We start from the raw sequence: 23,633 nt of genomic DNA, 5'->3' as shown, positions 1-23,633 counted from the left end.
GATTCAAGCCCTTTGAAAATGAGTTGTATAATCTCATATAAATTGCATTTCTGAGGATGCTTGCCTGCCGTCAAATTAATTGCCTGGCATTTAACTGAATGTAAGAAGGGGAAGCTGTCAGTAGGACCAATGTTTGGAGATGCTTTTTAGCACTACTAAAGACAATCTTTAGAGACCTTGTAGCTGTGGCTTGTAGCTGCTTATTTCAACAAAAATGCTTTTACTGAAGAGAATCCAGTTTTGTTTTGTTTTTGAATGATTTTTTTTATTTTATAAACAAACATACAATGCATAAGGATAGTATTTGCGCGAAGATGGAAAGCAGAGAAAATCCCTTCAGAAGGAGAAGTAATTTAAAAAATATTAGATTGTGCAGAAATGAATAAATTGACTTTGATAATTAATGAAAGAGAGGAATCAGAATATTTTAAGATATGGGGACAATTTTACCATTGGTCAGAGAAGAGATATATATAGGGTAACGTTGCAATGAAACAATGGAAAAAGAAAGGGGAGAGTGAAGATAGATAAATGTATTAATAGTAAGCAAGAAATATGGGGAGAATGTTATAATAAATGAATAATGTGGGGAGAATGTTATAACAAATGAATGGAAAATATTAAGAAGATCAGAGGAGTAAGAAGTCAACATAAAGGATGTACCTAGATGATACACTGAAGAATTGATTATGCATTGTATGTTTGTTTGTTTATAAAATAAAAAAAAATTCACTCAGAATTCAGTTTTTAACAGGTTAGCACCAGAGCTTTTTTTGTTTTTGTTTGAGGCAATGCACTATTTATGCTAAATATTGACAGATGTTTATTTAATGCTTTGATTATGCAATTTACTCTGCTAGTGTACTTTCTAAATTATAATTAGCTGCTGATAAAAGCAGTTAAAAGTGGACATCAAAACCACAGAATCTTAAGGATCAAGTGAGGGATGTCACTGATATTATTGCCAAGAATGGCAGCATCTTTTATGAACTAACAATGTTTTTATTCCAGAACATTTTTTGCTGCATAGACACTACAAAGTCTGACATGAAGAAATCCAGAAATACTGAGTATTCTCCGAATAAAAGGTTCAAAAAGGTACTGCTATGCCATATGTCCAGATTATATTTTATGGTGTCAATTAGGCATGAAAGCTGATTGGGTGATTTTGGAGGCAGTTGCTCTCACTCAGCCGAAATCACACTCACAGGGTTCTTGTCATGGAGAAAACTGGAGATGACAGCAGTAGGTCTACATACTACTTTAATGTATGTATATATGTATAAAATCATATTTGGAAAAAATAAACAATCCTAAAGCAGTAAAGACAGCAAAGCTATACCTGTAGTCAATATTTAGCAACCACAACTGGGACTGAAAGTGGAAAATCACATGACCATGATAGATTTATTTCCCTTGGGTGATTAAGTGAAGGGCTGTGGTTGCTAAGTGAAAAATCACATGACCATGACATGATTTTATTTATATGTTCACTATTAACTCTGCTTGTCACAAGCCAACTGCAAAGCATACAGATGGCAATCGCATCATCATGGGGTGCTGCAGTGATTGTAAATGCAAAGATTGGTCCCAAAGTTGTGGTTTTTTTCCATTGCCGAAACTTTGAACAGTTGCTGCCCAAGGCAGCCAGAATGCAAGGACTATCTGTACCTTTCTTCGCAGTCATCAGCTTAACTTCCTAAACAGTGTTTAGGAATCTGTACCTCAACTGAATTGACAAGAGTTATTTTGATGAAGCAAAAGGAAACTAAGGTGCAATCTTGCAGGTTTTTTTTTTAAATGTTCATCACCTCTTTATTAGTAATTCCTTTCACAGAAAACACTGTTCCAGCTCATTTGGGATGAGATTTCCAAATTAAGGAAGAGTAAATTCCAAGGTCAGTGGAGGAGGCAACTTTGTATTTTGTTTTGTTTCCTTAGGAAACAGAAAATCATCTGTGCAGCCAATATGAAGAGAAGGTCCGTCCCTGTATTGACCTCATTGATTCACTAAGAGCCCTTGGAGTGGAAAAGGACTTGGCGTTGCCAGCAATTGCTGTGATTGGAGATCAGAGCTCTGGAAAAAGTTCAGTTCTAGAGGCCTTGTCTGGAGTTGCCCTTCCTAGAGGCAGTGGTGAGAATTTTCCCAAAGCTTTTCTTCTTTGTATGCAAACAGACTTCTCCAGCTGGTACTATTCTGTTATGTTGGCCTACAAGTCTTATTGTTCTACTGGGGGAATGGGGTTTATAGTTCGTCTTGAGAACCACCTGCTGTAGACAGATTTTCAATTGGAATGAAGCGTTTGAGAGATGCTCAATTAGTTTTGTGAACTTCAGGAGCCTAGAACAAATATGAACTTCCATATTTTTCTAATTGAAACATGTACCGTATTTTTCAGTGTATAAGACACACTCCCTCCCCACAAAGTGTGTGGAAATGTCTGTGCATCTTATGTTGCTGAAGCCCCATCCACCTGCCAGCCCCTACCCTTTGGCCTCTGCCTCCTTGCAGCAAACAGCCTGGTCAGCTTCAGCACAGCCTGATTTAGCACGAGCAGCTGATTGGTGGTTGGATCTGCCTCCTGGAATACCACCGATCAGCTGTTCCAGGCTGCAGGGATCGTCACTGTCCGCCACCGCCTATCACCGCCTCTGCACACCCCATTTTTGGCCTCCATGCACCCCATTTTCGGCCTCCACGCATCCTGTTTTCAGCCAGTTCCAGGCAGTGAGGATAGGCAGTGGCGGCAGCAGCCCCCACCACCTGGAATGGGCCAAAAACGTGATGCACGGAGGCCAAAAAAGCTGACTAGGCTGTTTGCTGCTAGGAGGCAATTTGCTGGGAGGCAGAGGCAGATTTTTTTTTCTTGTTTTCCTCCCCAAAAGCTAGGTGCGTCTTACACTTCGGAGGGTCTTATACTCTGAAAAATACGGCAAATCAGTCCATTCTCTACTTATTTTCATTCTTATTTTCATATTAGCTTCAACTGAATCCAAATCAGTTTTTGTGCTAATTTTCCAAACCGGATGGCTTCTGCGTGTATCAAAAAAAACTGTAATCATATCCAAAGACAGTTACTACCTAGCACACAGCTGAATGGCATTCAGAATAGGTTTACATTTTAAAATTTAAAATTATTTAAATTTTAAAATAAAAACTATGCAAATTAAAAAAAATTAAAACTATGCAAAAAACAAACAAACCAGAAACCAAGAAATGGACAGCACAGTATTTAGCAGTTATTTTTCTTTCTGCTTCTCTTCTTATGTTGTTAAATATCTAATAAAATAGATGATATCTATAAAATTAAGAACAATGTTTTAACATTGCAGGGATTGTTACCAGATGCCCCTTGGAGCTCAAGATGAAAAAAAGTAATAATAATAATAATAAAGAATGGAAGGGGAAAATGGTGTATCTAGAAACAGAAGTGGAACTGAAAGATCCATCAGAGGTGGAAGCTGCAGTTAGGAGAGGTAACATTCAGTAACAATAGAAGGGGTTTTGTTTTCCTTAAAACGATCAGTATATATAGAATTTTAGCTTACAATAGTTCTGTAATTGTAGTGAAGGATAGAAGTAGAATGAAGGTCTACACTAGTAGTTTACAGTGGTTTCACTTCTAAACATATTTTTGCTTGCATTTGATATTTGATTTTAATTCCCTTGACTTTTAATCTAAATATTTAATCATGTTTGCTGCTGTTAGAAATTTCAAATTGTATTATATTTTCACAATCTTACTTTAAAATGTTCACTGAGAAAAGAAAGGGGGTATATATTTCTTTTCTACTCTCAGATTCATGTTGTACATTCCATAAGCAAATTCTGCTTCACAGCCATGAGAGTACAAGTAGTTCTTGACTTATGACAGACAACCATACTTCTATGGTTGAACATGCCACAAATTATCTATACATCCACCTTAGCGAATACTGAGTTTCTCTTCGCCCTAACTTCATTTTTTCAAGGTTCTTTTATTTTTATGTACATTCATGTATATTAAGGGAAAGATGCTGTGCTATAAACCAAAGTATCTCCAGTTTTGTTTTATTTTTTGATTTCCAGAAACATCTGTGGGTCCACATAAGCATTTTCTTTTCTTTTCAAAACTAGAGAAAGGTGCCATTCAGTTTTGGTTTGGAAATGGATTGTTTAAAAAAAAAAGTGCAAAGGCCACTTTGGATTATAAAGTATTCTGGAAAGTTAATGTAAGGAAACATTCTTCAGTCTGCCCTTGAATTCTGTGATTTAAAAAAAATGGGGGGGGGCACTATTTTCTAATTAGTTGTCCCCACAGTGGCATCTCTTTTGCATCAATACCCATGCACATTTTCAGAAGTTCCTACTAAATCAAGCAGGTTTCCTGTGCTGCAATCATTTTTCCCTTGAAAACATTTGCTATAGTATTTTTTTGGGGGGTGGGGATTAAAAAGTAACAGATTCTAGTGTATGAAATTTTTAAAATGTAAAATGAGAGATTACCAAAATTGAAATTGAGATAATTAGAGCAGGGGTGGGTTTTAAAATTTTTAGCAAGAGGTTCTCTGCCCAGTTGTTGGGTGGGCATGGCCTAATCTGCCTCCTGCACCACAGCGGAGGTAGGGGCATTTTTGTCCTCCCCAGGCTCTGGGGGCCCTCTGGAGGCTGGAAACGGGCCAGTTTCCAGCCTTCCCGAACTTCCAGTAGGCCCATTTTTCACCCTGTACACCCCAAAATGGGCCATGTGGGGACTCCTGGGAGGGGCAGGGTAGAGTGTGCATGGCCAGCCAGGAGTGGGATTTGGGGGTTCTCCAAACTGCACAGAATCTTAGCTAGAGGTCTTCCTGAACCCCCAGTAGCCCACCCCTGGATTAGAGTCAAGTTTAATCAAGCTGCCAAAAGCATGTTTAGATTGTGAGAGCATTGTGAGAGAGTATACACATGAGGCATGCAGCGAGGAGGAGGTTGTGGGGTTTTTTAGTCAAATTTTCATCTTGTATTTTAAAAGGGTCTGGGAGGGAGGAGGGGTTTTTAAGGGGACCCAGGAAGGGGGGAGGGGGTTGTAGAGATGGACCGGGGGGATCCATATAGCTACTGTGCGGGGTGGTGGGTTGGTTGGGCGCAGCAGAGGAGGCGAGAAGGGTAACCTAACCGGGGTTCCGGGTGGCGAAAAAAAGGGCAGTTCCATCAATGTGATAAGTGGGAGGGGCAGGTATGGCGGACGCAGGGGGGCACATCAAGTGTCGGGGGTGCGCATGCGCTGTCTCCGAGCGATTGCACACTCCGGCCCCCAATGCGCAACTCGTGTCCTGGGTTGCGCAGAGTTTCAGGCCCAGGGTCCGCGGCTGCTGTTGTGTAATGCCAGGTCGGTGGTTAATAAAGCCCCCCTTATTTGTGATCTTATTTCGGAGGGGGGTGCGGACCTGGCAGGTATTACAGAGACCTGGTTGGACCAAGAGGTGGGGTCCCCCTCGTCGAAATGTGCCTGCCAGGTTTCCATGCATTTCATCAGCCAAGGGCCCAGGGGAGGGGTGGGGGAGTGGCGGTGATTATTAGGGAAAGTCTTTGTCCGAGGGAGACCACTGTTCCTCAGATAGCCGGATGTGAGTCCCTTTGTGTGAAGTGGGGCCGTGGGGTGCAGATGGGTTTGCTGACCACGTACCTGGCTCCCTGCCACGTGGCAGCGACCCTGCCCGAGCTACTCGACGTCATTGCTGGGGTGGCGGTTGATACCCCCAGACTTATTGTCATGGGGGATTTCAACCTTCCATCTGCGGGTGAGGCGTCAGAGGTGGTTCGGGAGTTCATGGCTTCCATGACGGCCATGGACCTGACCCAAGTAGTTCAAGGCCCCACTCACATAGGGGGACACACTCTGGACTTGATTTTTATCTCTGGTCAGTGGTTGAATGATCTTGGTAGAGGGGATCTAGACATCAAACCCTTGTCATGGACAGATCATTCGCTCCTCCACCTGGACTTTCCTACCGCTTTCCCCCACCGCAGGGAGACGGAACCGACCAGATGGTTCCGTCCCAGGTGCCTGATGGATCCCGAAAGGTTCCTGACGGAGGTTGGGCCGTTTTCTGAGACTCTGACACACGACTCGACTGAAGAGCTGGTGGCCGTCTGGGAAAGGGCGGCCGCTGGAGCTTTGGACCCCGTCGTGCCTTTGCGGCCTCTGACCCGATGCTGATCTCAATTGGCTCCTTGGTTCTCTGAGGAGCTGAGAGAGATGAAGCGTCGGAAAAGATGCCTAGAGAGCATTTGGAGGACTAGTCAATCCGATTCCGACCGGACACAGGTGAGGTCTTATATCAAGACCTACCTAGTGGCGATAAAAACGGCAAAATCTAACCATTTTTCCGCGCTTATCACATCTGCAGAGAACCGCCCAGCCACCCTGTTTAGGGTGACCCACTCCCTTCTTCAGGGGGGAGTGCGGGAAGATCCCTTGCAGGGTCGTGCTGAGGATTTTGTGCAATTCCTGCATGATAAAGTCGCTCGGATTCGGGATGGCTTGGACTCCAATTGGATGAGTCCACGGGAGGAGACGAGGGCAGGTCTTGAGAATGTTATCTGGGAGGAGTTTGATCCTGTGGCTCCCGAGGATGTGGACAGGGTTCTGGGTAAGATTAGTGCCGCCACGTGTTTATTGGACCCGTGTCCCTCCTGGTTGGTACTGGCCTCCCGGGAGGTTACACGAGGCTGGCTCCAGGGGATTATAACTGCTTCTCTGAGCGAGGGTGCCTTTCCTGCCGCCTTGAAAGAGGCGGTAGTGAGGCCCCTCCTCAAGAAGCCTTCCCTGGACCCGGCTGAATTAGCCAACTACCGTCCGGTCTCCAACCTTCGTTTTGTGGCGAAGGTTGTTGAGAGTGTGGTGGCATGACAGCTTCCCCGACACCTGGATGAAGCTATCTATCTGGACCCGTGCCAGTCGGGCTTCAGGCAGGGGTACAGCACAGAAACGGCATTGGTCGCGTTGGTGGATGATCTCTGGAGGGCTCGGGACAGGGGTTGCTCCTCTGTCCTAGTCCTATTAGATCTCTCAGCGGCTTTTGATACCATCGACCATGGTATCATGCTGCGGCGGTTGAGGGGGTTAGGAATAGGGGGCACCGTTCTGCAGTGGTTCTCCTCCTTCCTCTCCGACCGCTCGCAGTTTGTGTTGGCAGGGGGACAGAGGTCGACCTTGAGGCATCTCGCATGGGGAGTGCCGCAAGGGTTGGTCCTCTCGCCCCTCCTGTTCAACATTTATGTGAAGCCGCTGGGTGAGATCATCCGTGGTTTTGGGGTGAAGTGTCACCTGTACGCTGACGACACTCAGCTGTACATCTCCACCCCAGACCACCCCAACGATGCCCTTGATGTGATGTCTCACTGCCTGGAGGCCGTGCGGGTCTGGATGGGGAGGAACAGGCTCAGAGTCAACCCTTCCAAGACCGAGTGGTTGTGGCTTCCGACGTCCCGATATAGTCAGCAGGTGCCATCGCTGACTATTGGGGGTGAATCTTTGCCCCCCACAGAGAGGGCTCGCAATCTGGGTGTCCTCCTGGACGCACGGCTGTCTTTAGAATAGCATATGATGGCCGTGGCCAGGGGGGCCTTTTATCAGGTCTGCCTGATTCGCCAGTTGTAGCCCTTTCTGGACCGGGACACCCTGCGCACAGTCACTCACACCCTTGTTACCTCCCGGTTGGACTACTGTAATGCTCTCTACATGGGGCTCCCCTTGAAGAGCACTCGGAGGCTCCAACTGGTCCAGAATGCGGCCGCGCGGGTGGTTATGGGTGCAACCCGTTGCGCCCTCCTGCACAAGCTGCACTGGCTCCCAGTGGTCTTCCGGGTGTGATTCAAGGTGTTGGTCACCACCTTTAAAGCGCTCCATGGCACAGGACCCGGGTACCTTCGAGACCGTCTTCTGCCACCAATAGCCTCCCACCGGCCAGTCCGCTCCCACAGAGAGGGTCTCCTCAGGGTGCCATCGGCCAAGTCATGTCGGCTGGCGACACCCAGGGGGAGGGCCTTCTCTGTGGGGAGCCCCAGCCCTGTGGAATGAACTGCCCCCGGAAATTCGTAAGATTTCTGACCTCCGGGTATTTCGCTGCGCACTTAAGACCCTATTGTTCTGCCAGGCTGGGTTAGCAACATAATTTTAAATTGGATGTTTTAAATTTTTGGGGTTTTAAATTAAGCCAAATTTATTTAATACTTTTAAATTATTTTAAATTGATGTCTATTCTGTTTTTAAATAGGCTGTACACCGCCCTGAGTCCTTCGGGAGAAGGACGGTATAGAAATAAAATTATTATTATTATTATTATTTATTATTATTTGATTGAGAAATAGTTTAGATAGAATATTTTTATATTCTATACATTAGAAGATGTATTTTTTCTTGTTACTTTCCTTGTGTCATTCCTTTTAATTGTCACACAATTATCCTTTATTTTTGATTCTGCTTTTTCGCTGACCAGGCACTAATATCCTGGTTTTCAATAATAAATTAAACTAGGGTATGTTTCAGCCTTGCTATGAATCATGATAAAATAAATGCTAGCTAGCATTGCTTTCCCAAGTTATTCTGTGTGGATCATCTATTATAGCTATGAAAACAGAAATAATACTACTAGCTAAAAAGCTAGCACAGTAAGGAGGCCCCTCTACTAATATTTATTAAATGCTTGCACAGCTTTCCAGCTTGACTTTTTAAAAATATAGTATTGTATTATCTATGTATCTAATTGTAAAGTTTAAAAGTTATGTGTTATGAAACAATTTTAGCATAAATAGTTACATTTGAGTACACAGAAGTACCTACATACTTAAAACTATTACAGGAAACAAGCCTGTTTAAAAATATATGCTAGTCTGTTTTCTTCAGAGGTCTTTTAGAACAAATGATGGTTTGATAAAACTGCTCTATATAAGGAGTTTCCCATAACTGAGTCTGTTGCTTTGTTTTGCCTCATATAACATAGCCCAGAATGCAATAGCTGGCGAAGGACTGGGTATTAGCAACAAATTAATTACCCTGGAAATTAGTTCTCCAGATGTTCCAGATCTCACCTTAATTGATCTTCCAGGAATTACAAGAGTGGCAGTAGGTAATCAACCACAAGACATTGGCAATCAGGTAAAATAAAAAAGATTTTATAAAGTGATAGGTATCTGATTATCAACTGAATTAGGGGCATGAAGATATGACAGCATTGTTTACTCCTAATTTCTGCTAGGAAAGATCTTTACATATTTCAGGAATGAAATGTACATATAGTTGTCTGTTACTGATTGCCTCAATTAGTGACCATTTGAAGTTACGATGGTGTAAAACAGATAGCTTTGCTACAGATGCATTTATTGCAGCATCCGGCAATTACGTGATTACCATTTGTGCGCTCTGCAACTGGCTTATGACAAGCAGAGTTAATAGAGATGCAGAAGTAAAACAATTAAGTTGTGTTCAGGTGACGTTTCCCAGACAGACCAAATCAGAATTAAGGTTTTTAAGTGTTGTGATCACATGAGTTTCTGCTTAGTGATGGTGGCGTTTAATGACTGAGTTGCCTGTCCCAGTTGTGGTCCTTAAGTGAGGGCTATCTATAGAATTTATCTTTCCTTTGGTTGATCTTTATTCAGTAAATGGATTCCAGAAATTATGCTGAGTTCATGCTGTCTATTTAATACACCTTGGAATGCCAGTGGAACTGAATAATATCCCCAGCCTAGTAATCATGATATCCAGATGTATGGAACCCTACAGTGTTCCCCTGCATAGGCTTCCTGCTCTTCATATATAAGCCTATGGACAGAGGATACTTAATATCTGGATAAAGTGGACAGGCACATTGTTCCTCCTTCACAGATATTGAATGCTCCACATAGAAGCAGCATCTGTGAAACAGAATTTGGTGGGTGGGTGTTAAAGTAAGTTGCAGATTATGTACTATACATTACATAATACTTTCATAATACATAATAATTTTATGCATAGTTATGATAGCCTTGATAGAATAAATTATTTCTTCTTTCAAGCTTCATTGAAAATCATTTTATCCTCTACCTATGCCTGACATAAAATGCAATTTAATTACAGATCATGAAATTAATTCAAAGTTATATTACCAAACAAGAAACCATAAATTTGGTTGTGGTTCCAAGTAATGTTGATATTGCTACTACAGAGGCATTGAAAATGGCTCAAACAGTAGATCCCGAAGGACAGAGAACACTTGGTAAGTTAATGAGATTATTAAAATATTTTTTCTACTCATGAAATACAGTAGGATACTATTGTAAAATATTTTTTTATTGGAAATGTAAGGTTTTTTTCAAAAAAATTCTTAAAAGTTATTGGAAGTCTGATTTTATTAAATTTCTGTTTATCGATGCAGTTGTCAAGAATGAAACATTGGCAGCTACATGTCTCTTCATTTCAACTTGTCATTAGAGTAAGGAGCGGGAGATGTTGATTACATGGGTTAGTTGGAAAAACGAAATTTCTACAGTTCCACTGAAATTTTTGAGAGTCTGGAAACTTTGCAAGGACTTCTTAACAGGTGTGAAGAAGAAGGCAGATGGTTCCCATAATAAAGAGAACTTGTTTACATGGTCTACGTGGAAGCATGAGGATTGGGCTGGGAAATTCATTGTTTAATATGTGAACTGGTGCCTGAGAATTTCAGTTAGTTTTACCTCGCCATTATCATGCAATGTATTCAATAAACAATAAGCTTTTCAGAAATGAAATGATCCTGGACTTTTGTTTGGATACTCAAGCTGGATGTTGACAGCTATATATTTCAAATATGCTCATACAGGTTATCCTGAAATTGCAACCATTTGTTTAGTGAATACTTGAAGTTTATATTTATTTATCTATTTAAAACATTTATATAGCTGCCTCCTTATAACCAGTCCTGGATGCCTCCCAATTAAAGCTTAAATGAGCATAAAAGCATATTAAAATGATAAGAACTAACAACAACAAATAACAAAAACATGGCGCTAAGTCAAACCTCTGATGTGCTGTCACCTCATCTTATTCCAGTGCTTAGGGGGAAAGCTAGGGCTTCAGAGGTTTACCAAAAGCTAGGAAGATAAGGGCGGCTGAACTTCAGGAGGCAGAAAGTTCCATAGGGCAAGGGCTGCCATGGAAAAGGCATACTTCTGAGCTCCCACAAGATGGCAATATTTATGGGAAGGGACTAGGAGTGTGCTTCCTGCCCTATTTAACCTGGTAGAACAGGTAGATATAATTAGGGAAAGCTGGCCCTGCAGATAACCTGGCCCTGTGCCATGCATGGTGCTAAAGGTAATGATCAGCACCTTGAATTGCATCTGGAAGGAAAATGGAAGTCAAAGCAGCCCACAGAACAAAGGTGTTATGTGAGCAAACCTAGCCTGCCTCTACCCCCCCCCATTACTGTGTATGCTACTACGGGGTAGCTATTTTCTGAGTTGTACAAGAAGTTATGACAGCATTGAAAAGAATGACTTATGACCTGTTATCATATGACTGTAACCTTGTTGCTGGTATTCTTAAGATTTATAATGACTCTTTCCCTATGACTATCATTAAGTGTTGTACCTTATGATTCTTGACGAATATATCTTTTCTTTTATGTACACCGAAAACGTATGCACCAAGACAAATTCCTTGTGTGTCCAATCACACTTGGCCAATAAAGAATTCTATTCTATTCTATATTTACAACTATTTCAGGGTCCACGCAGTCATGTGATCAAAATTCAAACCCTTGTCAATGCATCTATTTACAACAGTTGCAGTGTCTTGAGGTCATATGATCAGTATTTGCAACCAACATGGCAACCAACATGGCTGGGATGGTTGCAAAGTCCCATTCCAAGTCAATGGGAGAAACCAGTCACTTAATAAATATAGTAAAAAAAAGTTTTTAACATGATTAAAAAGATCAAATATTTGGGAATTTATTTTTTTTAAATAATGAATTATTCAAAATTCACTTTGAGTTGGAAAAGGATAACAGCAGATATTTCTAGAGGGAAAAACTATTGTGGTGCTTAAAAGTTTGTGAACTCTTTAATTTTCAATATTTCTGCCCACAGGTAATTTTTGACTTACAGCTGGTCATTTAATGACCATTCAAAGTTACAGTGGCCTTGGAAATGGTAAAGCTACTTGAAAGCCCACTTATTCAACATTTATTCCTCAAGGAGTGAGGAAAGAATAGTTACTTGGCGGTGTGCGTGTTTAGGGACACTCATTTTTTCAGACTGAATGTGGTTCAGGAATGAAGCAGCCTTCATTAGATTAAGCCCCAGCCTTTCTCAAGTAAACGAGCATGTCTTTCTTTTCCATCGATGATTTCATAGGTATTCTAACCAAGCCTGATTTGATCGATGAAGGAACTGAGAACGAGACCGTTGATGTTGTCCGGAATCAAAGAGTGCCTCTGAAAAAAGGATACATGATTGTTAAATGTCGTGGGCAGAGTGACCTCACTAATAAACTGAGCTTGGAGGATGCAATCAAGAAAGAGAGAGAATTTTTTGAAGAGCACAAGTTTTTCAGGTAGGATTTAGAAAATAATTCCAGAACGTGGTTTAGCAAAATGTGCTCCTTTATACATCATAGTTTGTGTGTATGTCTCTATGAATGTGCCTGTATACAAACTAAAGTCTGGTGAAGTTTCATGTGTGAACTGGGCAGAGATATTTTTCTCTCATGTGCTTTAGCACTTCTAGTTAGTGACTGATGCTTACTCCCCACTTTGTTTCAAATTACCATCAAATTATTTGACCTCACAGCTTGCCTATAGAGCATATAATCCCTGTCCATCTGAAAGACATTGAGGAACACTGAGATGATACAAATGGTAACTTCAATATTATTGAGTAACTCTTGAATTTTATTCACTCTGATCTCCCCCAGTCTTCTTTTGGAAGAAGGCAGAGCTACTATCCCATTTCTGGCAGAAAAACTTACAAAAGAGCTCACTGAGCACATTCAGGTAAGGAACTCTCAATTCATTTCAGGTTGAATAGGAAAGATATCCTTGTGTTACATGTGCATTTTCATACCATGACTCTGATTGTGCTGCATAGAGATACATGCATCAGAATCCCAATTGGCTCTCTTTGTAAAAAGGATGTAGAAAGGATGAAGCAAATTTGCATCCTACTCAAACTGAATTCTTAAATCAATACATAATGGCTATGTATACGTATTTCTATTCCTAGACATCTGATTCATACTGTAAGAGAGATTACTAGGACCAGGTTTGTTTGTGTGCATGTAAATATTGTTATATCACTTGGCAGCTGCTAAAATTGGTAGCTTCCTACTGCAAAATGTCAGATGGATCTGTCAATCCACTATATTTAAAATTTCTGAATTTGCATAAGATTACAGTTTTACACTTTTCCTTTAGTTAATTTTATTGTTATTGCAGAGATCGCTGCCAACTTTAGAAAATCAAATAGAAATCAGCCTCCAGAAAACGCATGAAAAACTTCAGAAGTATGGTGAAGGTGTTCCTGAATCCTTGGAGGACAAGAAATATTTTTTTGTGCAAGTAAGGTTAATTATAGATTTAAAAAATAAAGGCAGAAGTGAGTTTGTATCTGATCATGAAGCAAATTGTATCCTTGTTAATTAGTCAGTATTGTTGCTAGGCACTTACTGTTGTGTTATATGTATAAAATGGCCAAAATACACAACTGTATCATCAGGAGCTTGTCATTATATTTTCTGTTATTGCTTTGCTTTTGGCGTTGAAGGATGATAGAATTTTGGGGGAGGGGGGCAATTGGGGATGGAACCTGAGGAGTTATTGATATCTGAGTACAGGGAAAGACCAAACCACAATTTAAAAAGTGCAAAATGGCCGCTTGTTCTTGTCCATTTGAATTTATTCTTCTTTATTCTGTACATTTTGCATTACATGTTTCTGATTTCATAATCTCTTTCCTTTACTAAACCCTCTTTCCTTTACATTGACATTAATTGTCCATAAACATCTTTGAATCCATTCAAATAATAAAAGTGTCATTCTATGTGCTTATCTTTACACACACACACACACACACACACACACACACACACACACAAGGTGCTGGACGCTGTCTCCCTTTGGAGATGGTTAAATCACCATTTCTCTCACCAGAAGCAATAACTTGGGGGTGGGGTGGCTTTTTCTTTCTCCAGATTTAAGGAGGAAACATGAAATCAACCCACATGCTCTCTCTCTTCATGAGCATATTATGGAAACGGAGGTTTCCCAATCAGCTGATGAGTTGAGTGACAGGGAAATGATTTCTTATTCATCTTTGCTAATTAATAAAGATAGCTGAGGATTTAGAGATGAGTTGATAGAAAACGTGGCACCGTGTGAAATGAAGAAGCATCTAGTTGTATGGTAAGAGACAGTGATGAGTTGTTAATGAAGCCACTTTTGAATTTTTTTGTGAGAAAATCAAATGTAATTTTGATTTTGGGATTTGATGATTAGAATTATATGGAATTATATAAGTAATGTAAACATTGTTAGTTTTGGGTATATGAGTTGAGTATGTTTTTTATCTACTATACATCTGTACGAAAAAAGTTGGAAGCAATTTTTTCATTTTTTTCTTTTTTTCAGTTTTATTTTGCTTGCTACCTGATTCTTTTTCCTTGTTTCCTTTTAGTCATGTTTTTGAAACTTAATAAAATTATAAATACAAAAGATAGTGCTAAAAATGCTACAAAACAAAACAAAACAAGACACTAACCTCAGCAATTCTCACAAACCCCCAACTACCAGCAGCCACTTACTTGCTTGCCAGCCTTATAGCAAAGCATCTGGGACTTCCCAACCTATTCTAATTCCTTTAGGACTGATCTCTCAGAACTTTATACCCAGGTTTTTATATTTAAGGTTCCTGGAAATTGCATGGAGAGTTACTATCCTCCTGGAACACTTAGCTTGCATTACCATTTTAGCTGGTAATTTTATTTTTACAATTATGTTATTTTGCATCTTTTCCAGAAAATCAAGGCTTTTAATGAAGACCTCTTAAAAATTTTACATGGAGAAGAGGATGAAAAATGTTCAAATAAAAGTAGAACAATTACACGTATTCGAAAGGAATTTAATGAATGGCAAGATACAATTAATGATAACACTAAAGGTAAACTCAGTTTGGTTATGTGCTTTTCTCTTAGTGGATGCTTAGTTTCAGCATGAGTAGAAGTTTGAATTCTGGATATGCTTGTATTGCTACACATTCAGGTAGGCTTGTTAGTATGAGAGGTTCTATATATAACTTTTGTATAAGTTTTATTGAAAATCTATAAGAAGGAAGATTAAAAACTAATACAAAGTAATATAAAGTAAGAAAAAATCTAAGAGCTAAAAGTGCAAAAAAAGAGGGGGGTACAAAGAAGTAGCTGTCAATCTTTACAACAAGTACAATAATAAATTTACTAGGTAATTACAATCTCTCTTCTTTTTATAATATATCCTTTAATCATTAAAACTATAAATCATAACTTCATTTTTTCTGTTTTATGCAAAAAAGCCATAAGGGGTTTCCAGTCAGCAATAAACATAGATATTTTTTCTCTGATCAGTCAGTTTAGCCATCTCAGCAAGTTCAGGCATATATTTTCCTATTGTTCAATCTGTATGCAGGTAATCCTCGATTTACCACCACAATGAGCCCAAATTTTCTGTTGTTAAGTGAGACATTTGTTAAGTGAGTTTTGTCCCATTTTACGACCTTTCTTGCATTTTACAACCTTTCACAGTTGTTAAGTGAATCACTGCAGTTGTTAAATTAGTAACATGATTGTTAACTGAATTTGGATTCCCCATTGACTTTGCTTGTCAAAAGGTTGCAAAAGGTGATTACAGGACCTTGGGACACAGAAACAGTCATAAACATGAATCAGTTGCAAAGGTTGTAACTCTGAGAAATGGTCATAAGTAACTTTTTCAGTGCTGTTGTAACTTTGAACAGCCACTAAATGAACTGTTATAAATCGAGGACTACCTGTATTATATCTAATTTTTTTGCCTACTTTATCATATAATTATTTTCTTAAATTCTCTTGTTCCAATCTCAGATAGTTTTTCCTTTACTAATTGTTCCAAATAGTACATTTCAACATTTTTATCAAAACCAATTAAATATATCTAAGTAATTCATAATCGAAGAAGAAGTATCCGTGAGACCCAGCAAGAGATGGGACCCAGCTGCTTCTCCATCCCCCGCTGTCGCCCTTACCTTCTCAGGCCAGGCGAGGAGTGATGGGGAGAAGAGAGGGGAGGGATGGGACCAGCCAGTGGTGGGATCAGCCGGTTCTCCGAACTGCAGAAGTTTACTGATTTGGCAGAGAGCTGCAGCAGAGGAATTAAAGAGCCACGAGTTGCCGATCCCCGACTTAGAGCAATCTTGAGTCATAGACCTTTTGCCTGGACCCAATTCTTGATAGATACGAACTGAAAAGATTGCAAAATTACTCTTTATTCTTCAGACTTTCTAGAGCAATGATTTCCAAATATTGTCCTTATTTGTGCCACTATAGTCATTCAAAACACTTGAGGACCATATATAATTCAGGAATTCATGGCACATATAATTTTATAGGAGGCGTCAAGAGGACCCCAAGTTAAATATTTTTTAAAAATATAAATTTTTAATTATCAAAATGTTGAGATTACCAAATCTCACATGATTTTGTGAAGTTCCTGGGATTTTGAAAAAGAATTCTGTATCCTAAAATCTAGCAAGATTTCTGAGTCTGGTGGCTCAGCAGACTGATAGCATTGTGATTAACACCAGCTGTCTGCAATTACTGTAAGTTCGAATCTCACCAGGCTCAAGGTTGACTCAGCCTTCCATCCTTTCTAAGGTAGGTAAATTGAGGACCCAGTTTGTGGGGGCAATAAGCTGACTTTGTATAAATATACAAAAGTATGAAGGCTATTGCTTAACGCATTGTAAGCCACCCTGAGTCTCCGGAGAAGGGCAGCATATAAATCAAATTAAAAAAAAAATTAGAAAATCAGAATTGTGTCTGCTTAAACAAATGGGTGTGTAGATTTTGTGCAACATTACTTGCAGATCAGTATACACAGGCCATAATTTTGAATCCATTGCATTTGTTTTCATGGGGGGAAAGTATCTGCTAAAATCTTTATGTGGCACAAGCAAAATTACATAAAAGAAGAACAGCTTTGAGTTTTAAGAACTGTTAAACACATAAGTGTATAAGGTATGAAAAAGAAATTGATTTTATAGCTATATCTCAAAAAAAAAAATAGTGGTATCTAGCCAATTTTATCTCAAATTTGAAACTAAACAGGATCGGATTAGTTTCTTTTTGAATAGGAGACTCCAGGATACATAGTAGAAAAGGAAGTGAGAAACATCCTAGAAGGCAAATCATTTCCATTCATTTGCCAAGAAAACTATATGGAAGTATTCATGTACTACCGTGTTTCCCCGAAAATAAGACCCTGTCTTATATTTTTTTTGAGCCCTGAAATAAGCGCTTGGCCTTATTGCCATACACTCAAAAGCCCAATTGGACTTATTATCAGGGGATGTCTTATTTGTGGGGAAACGGTAATTCGGAATTGAGCATGAGTCAAGTAAGTCACTACCTTTTTTTTTTTTTTTTTACTTTTGGTAGACTGTGTTGTTCAATAAAGGGAAAAGATATCCCTTCAGGCATACAAATTGGTTCTTCAAGTCCAGAGTATTACTCAACTGGATTAAGTTTCTTCCAAAGCTGAGAAGTAGGAACAATCAAGCTTGAGAAAATCAGTGATTCCTTCGAGGAATTTAAGAAAAACCATGGATAAAATAAAATCCAGGAATAATATTCTACATAAACTTTCTGGAACTAGCTGGGGAACAAGTACTACAGCTCTTAGGACATCAGCTCTTGCTTTGGTATGTTTGGTGGCTGAGTATTGCAGCCCTGTATTGTTAAAAAGTGCACACACAAAAGGAGTGGACACCCAGCATAAATCACACCATGAGGCTACTATCAGGAAATATTAAACCAATGCCTTCCGAATGGCTACTGGTACTATCTAATCTGCCACTTCGACAACTTAGAAGACAATCGGCCTTAAAAAAGGAAGGGCAGAAATGTGAGGTAAATCAATTATTACCTATACTCTAAAATTGTGGCGATCAAAAAATCAGGCTCCAATCTTAGAACCTGCTGTGGAAACAGCAATTGGTCAGAGAAGACTTTGACATTGAGATAGCATAGTGCAAGGAATGGACAACTTTTAACCCAAATCTGTTTAATATAGTGTCTAATCCAGAATAACCTGCCATCAGCTTTGCTCTTCCAAAAAAACAAAACAAAACTGGACAGCACTCAACTGGATTCAAATCAATTATAGCAGGTGCCAATATTAAAATTACAAATGGGGGGATTGGTTGATAATTCTAACTGACTGTGGAAATGTCCCACAAACATTACATCATATTGCAATGCATATTGCCCCTTCAGAAGGTTCACTGAATCCCTGCAAGAACTACATCATCTTGAGGACACTGCTGTACGATAGCTAAATGATCTAGATATCTGGCCATAGGCTTAGTCGCTCTAGTAACTGCTTATATATAATTTAATTTTATTCATTATTTGTATTGTGCATTTTTAAAATATAGTCATACATCAGCACTCAACTGCTTCAAAATCATTGAATTCAGTATTCAACATGTTTTGGAGCAGAAATCTTGTCCCAGAGTTTCTTTCTCAGTAGTCGATGCACAAGGAAGAACTTACTGATGTTGGCTCCCTCATGACTCACTATTTCTTCCCGCCAAAATAGCAGGTCACATGGTTTTCTCAGTACCCGTCAGTTTTAGTATTCGGCGCATCTTCCAGAATGAATTACCAACAAGTACCCAGTTACCACTGTTCATAGTTCTGGTGTTTTATATTTTCATACACATTTTATATGCTGTTTTGTGAATTTAATGTATTAATGTTGTATACTGTTACACTATACGACATACATACTGTTATGTAAATAGGTTTCTTGGTGGGAAGTTTAAACTAACTGACCATCAGCTGATTGGCTGACCACCACAGCTGCAAGGTATATAAGGGGAGCTGTTTCCCCAGGTCAGTTGCTGGATTCACACCCTAAATAAAAGAGCTGTTGTCACACACTGTCTGGCTTGCTGCGTCCTCATTCACCCAACTTAACATTGGCGACGAAGGTGGGATTTGAGGCCAGAAGCCAAGAAAGAGCTGAAGCCACAGCCAAGTCAGAGCTGAGGCCACGAGAAGAGCTGAAGTCACAAGCTGAGAGAGAAGCGGAATGCCCGAATCCAGCCAGGCGAGCGAGCGGAGCACCGGAGAATCACGAAACGATATCTGCATACACACCGCCAGCGCCTTTCAACCCCAAGGAAGAGAAGTGGGGATCCTACATGTCCCGTTTCGAGTGCTTCATGGTGGCCAATGACCTGCAAGGACTACTGGACGTTTGGAAGAAGGCTCTATTCCTGAGCCACTGCGGACCATGGGTGTTCGACATGGCCGAAGCCTTATCAGAGCCGAATTCGGTCCACACCATATCATGGTCCAACACTTCAGACCCTGCTGAAAGACCACTATGGCCCAAGGCCTTCAAAGTACATCCAGCGGTACGAGTTCCGGCAAAGACTGCAGCAGGACGGAGAGTCGATCAGTGAGTACGTCGCTGCCCTACGTAAGGCCGCAAATCAGTGCAAATACAGAGACTTGGATGAAATACTCCTAGAGCAACTAATTTGCGGAGTGAGGGACGGCCAGCTACAGAGGAGGCTACTCGCAAGATCGAACCTGACCCTGCATATCGCACTAGACAAAGCCAGAGCCCAAGAATCTTCAGTTAAGGCCGCCGAAAGATTGCAAGGGACCATCCATGGCCGGGCAACGCAGAGGTCGGCGCCAGTGCACCGTGAAGCCGTAAGCACCGAGAGCAAAGGGGAGTCCGATGAGGGGGTCTGCCGCACCGAGCAGTCTAGGCAGGACCGACAAGGACCCCAGAATGACTGCGCCAGCTGTGGAGACGTTCCCATATTTTGATGATGTGCTCATCACCGCAGAAGACGAACAACAACTAGGGGGAAGGCTCAGACAAGTCCTGGAAAAATTCAGGAGTGCTGGACTCAGAGTCATACGCAACAAGTATATGATCGCAGTCCCCTCAGTAGAGTTCCTGGGGTACCGAGTAGACGGCACCGGCATACACCCCACCGAGAGTAAGATCAGGGCAATCCAGGAGGCCCCCACCCCAAAAGACAAAGTGGAACTGCAGGCATTCCTGGGACTTATAAATTTTTACACAATCTTCTTGAAGGACAAGGCAACAGTGGCTGAACCCCTGCACAGACTGTTAGCTAAGAAGTCCACTTGGAAATGGGGGAAGGCCGAGGCTACTGCATTTGCAAACATAAAAAAACTGCTGTCAGCCGAGAGCTTCTTCATACAACTCTACGCTTCCCCTTGTTTTAGCTTGTGATGCGTCCCCTTTCGGCGTGGGAGCTGTTCTAAGCCATAGATTTCCAAACGGCCTAGAGGCACCCATCGCCTACTACTCCCGGACACTCTCCAGCGCCGAGCGGAACTACAGCCACCTGGACAAAGAGGCCCTCGCCGCCATCTCTGGGGTAAAGAAATTCCACGAATACCTATTCAGAAGGGACTTCAACCTAATCACTGACCATCGCCCGCTTCTGGGTCTCATCGCAGGAGACAGACCAACACTGGCAGCCCTATCGCCCAGGATGACACGCTGGGCCATCTTCCTCACAGCCTACTCTTATTGCCTGGTACATAGACCAGGGGTGGACATGGGCAACGCCGATGCACTCAGCCGATGCCCACTACCAGACAAGCTAGAAGACCCCACACCCGGCATCCCAATCCTGCTGATAGACATATTGGATTCGGGACCCATTACATCAGCAGAGGTAGCGAGACCATCAACCAAGGACCATGTGATTCGGAAGGTCACAAGTTGGGTGACGAGGGGGTGGCCGGAAAAGACTGAGGGTGGGGAATTTAAACAGTACGCTAGCAAACAGGAGGAACTAACCATGCAAGGGGGATGTCTGTTATGGGGCGATCGAGTTATTGTTCCCTTGTGCCTAAGGGAAAAGGTCTTAACTCTATTGCATGAGGGGCACCCTGGGATCGTTCGAATGAAGGGGCTAGCCAGGAGCTATGTCTGGTGGCCTAACATGGACAAAGACATTACCGAGTGGGTGGAGAGATGTCAATCCTGCCAGGAGTCTAGGCCAGATCCACCGACAGTACCGGTGTGGGAATGGGAAAGGCCCCAGGGTCCCTGGTCCAGGATTCACATAGACTTGGCCGGCCCATTTCATGGACAGATCTTTATGGTTATAGTGGATGCATTCTCCAAGTAGCTGGAGATCAAGCTCATGAGGGCCACTACCACCGACGCAGTTATCAAAGAACTGAGACAGTTGTTCACCACCCACGGGTTACCAGATGTCCTAGTTTCGGACAACGGCCCACAATTCACGGCCACACAATTCAAGGGGTACCTAGCGGACCTGAGGATCAGACACGTACTCTCTGCCCCATTTCATCCAGCCAGTAACGGACAGGCTGAGAGATTCGTAAGAATGGCCAAGGAGGCCCTCTCACGCCTAGGCCCCGGGGATTGGCAGGAAAGAATAGATCGATTTCTAACGGCCCAGCACACCACCCCTTGTACCACCACAGGCCAAAGCCCGGCGGAGTTATTAATGGGAAGGAAGCTCCGAGGGGTACTGGACAGGCTAAACCCCAACTACTCCCCCGACAGTTTCAAGGGGGGGGCGAGAGGAAATTCAGGGAGTTCACCATAGGGACTCCAGTTTACGCCAGAAACTATGGGAAGGGCCCACTCTGGGAAACAGGAACAATCACAGAAATCACGGGGCCCAAATCATACAGAATAGATATGGGGGACGGGAAGGTTTGGCGCAGACACATAGATCAACTGAGGAAACGAATAGCTGCAGATGCCGAGGAAAACTTCAAGGAACCGTTCCCTGACTACCAACCAGAACCACAAACTACATCAAGCCCGAGTGCAGTGGAGGACTTAGCTGTCGATTCGGGCATCCAGTGCCGCCCCATCGAAGAGGGTCGACCGACCAGAGAGGTCGCCACTCACAAAGAAGTCTCGGAGGTTCCATTGGCAGAGCAGGGAGAGACAGGGAGTCCCTCCGACCTGCTCGACGCCTCCCCTCCGACTGAACTGCGCAGGTCAACCAGGATACGTACACGCCCTGGTCACCTGAGGGACTTTGTATGTTAATACTCACCCCAAGTGACTTCTGGGAGGGGAGGAGTGTTATGTAAATAGGTTTCTTGGTGGGAAGTTTAAACTAACTGACCATCAGCTGATTGGCTGACCACTACAGCTGCAAGGTATATAAGGGCAGCTGTTTCCCCAGGTCAGTTGCTGGATTCACACCCTAAATAAAAGAGCTGTTGTCACACACTGCCTGGCTTGCTGCGTCCTCATTCACCCAACTTAACACATACATACATACATACATACATACATACATACATACATACATACATACGTAACCAACCAAACAAACAAATAAAAGCAGAAAGGGCCATTCTCTTTCTAGCCATAGATGAGGTATGGCCAATAAGAGAAATAAGGAAGCAATTTTAAAATGCTGCTGTGCTTATTATGACCAGAGTTTAATTAACTGTCCAAATACTTTTTGAGTATTAACATTCAGAATCATCTCCAAGACAATTGCCGAAGATAGCTTTGGTACAAAATGCTGTGGCCAGATTGCTGGCACATGGATCCAGCTATTGTACTATAACCGCAATATTTGCAATACCTGATATTTTTTGCCAATAAGCTTTTAAGCCCAATTGAAAGTACAAGTCACTTATAAAGCCTATATATGTGATGGCTGTCAGATGTAAATGCCTTATTCTCCAATGTGTAAATAGTATATGAACGGGGTATCAGGGGTTAATTTATTCTTCACTCCTTAATGTATTCATAATTCACCACTCCCACATCTAGCTCCTCCCATTGTATATATAAGGAGCTGCCTGCATCTTTTTCCTTGCTTCTATCTGTGAATATTCAGTGAATATAGAATGCCTGCTGTAAGTAAAAGAAAATATATTCAAACCTCTAACTCTCTAATCTTATTGAGTCTGATCCTGAAAATATTGCAACAAGCTGGTAGCAGAGGATGGTTAATTGACTCAATAAAAACTTAAAAATGTCTAAGAAAGATAGGCCCAACACCAGGGCATACAGCAAAGAAATGGAAACAGAACAAGAAATAACCAACGAATCCACAAACGCAATTTCGAGAGAATCCGAAGAATACACCACTGAAGACGAAGAAATTATAGATGAAAATGATGACCAGGAGGAAATCGAAATAGAGAATAACGAACTCAGGTCAGAAATATTAAAACTATTAAAGAGCCAGAAGAACGATGAAAGCCTCATCGCGAACCTCCAAGATATGCTGAAGAACAGCGGAGCAGCGAGAGAGAAAAACATCACTAATGAAAAGTCTAAAGACCCAAAAATAGTGAGTGATATGACTGCAGAAAAAAATATTGTGAAGAAGAAAAACGGTGACCCCGCGCGAA

The 23,633-nt window shown here is 41.6% G+C and overlaps 1 protein-coding gene across 1 annotated transcript in view; it reads left to right on the top strand.

The window, feature by feature from the left end:
- Window positions 1–23,633, top strand: part of LOC139317260 (interferon-induced GTP-binding protein Mx2-like) — a 37,395-nt gene that overhangs the window by 700 nt on the left and 13,062 nt on the right. The window contains exons 2-10 of the mRNA XM_070944281.1: window positions 1,012–1,098; window positions 1,942–2,134; window positions 3,334–3,477; window positions 8,965–9,119; window positions 10,080–10,218; window positions 12,341–12,539; window positions 12,900–12,978; window positions 13,420–13,542; window positions 14,998–15,139. Coding sequence (XP_070800382.1) covers window positions 1,048–1,098; window positions 1,942–2,134; window positions 3,334–3,477; window positions 8,965–9,119; window positions 10,080–10,218; window positions 12,341–12,539; window positions 12,900–12,978; window positions 13,420–13,542; window positions 14,998–15,139 — 1,225 coding nt within the window. The 5' untranslated portion in view covers window positions 1,012–1,047. The remainder of the gene's footprint in view (window positions 1–1,011; window positions 1,099–1,941; window positions 2,135–3,333; window positions 3,478–8,964; window positions 9,120–10,079; window positions 10,219–12,340; window positions 12,540–12,899; window positions 12,979–13,419; window positions 13,543–14,997; window positions 15,140–23,633) is intronic.

This window comes from Pituophis catenifer, unplaced genomic scaffold, assembly GCF_029215685.1.
Source record: "Pituophis catenifer annectens isolate HBS135680 unplaced genomic scaffold, rPitCat1.0.hap2 SCAF_4, whole genome shotgun sequence".
NCBI lineage: Eukaryota > Metazoa > Chordata > Lepidosauria > Squamata > Colubridae > Pituophis > Pituophis catenifer.
Note: the sequence above shows the minus strand (reverse complement) of the source record. Positions and strands in the feature narration are given on the sequence as shown.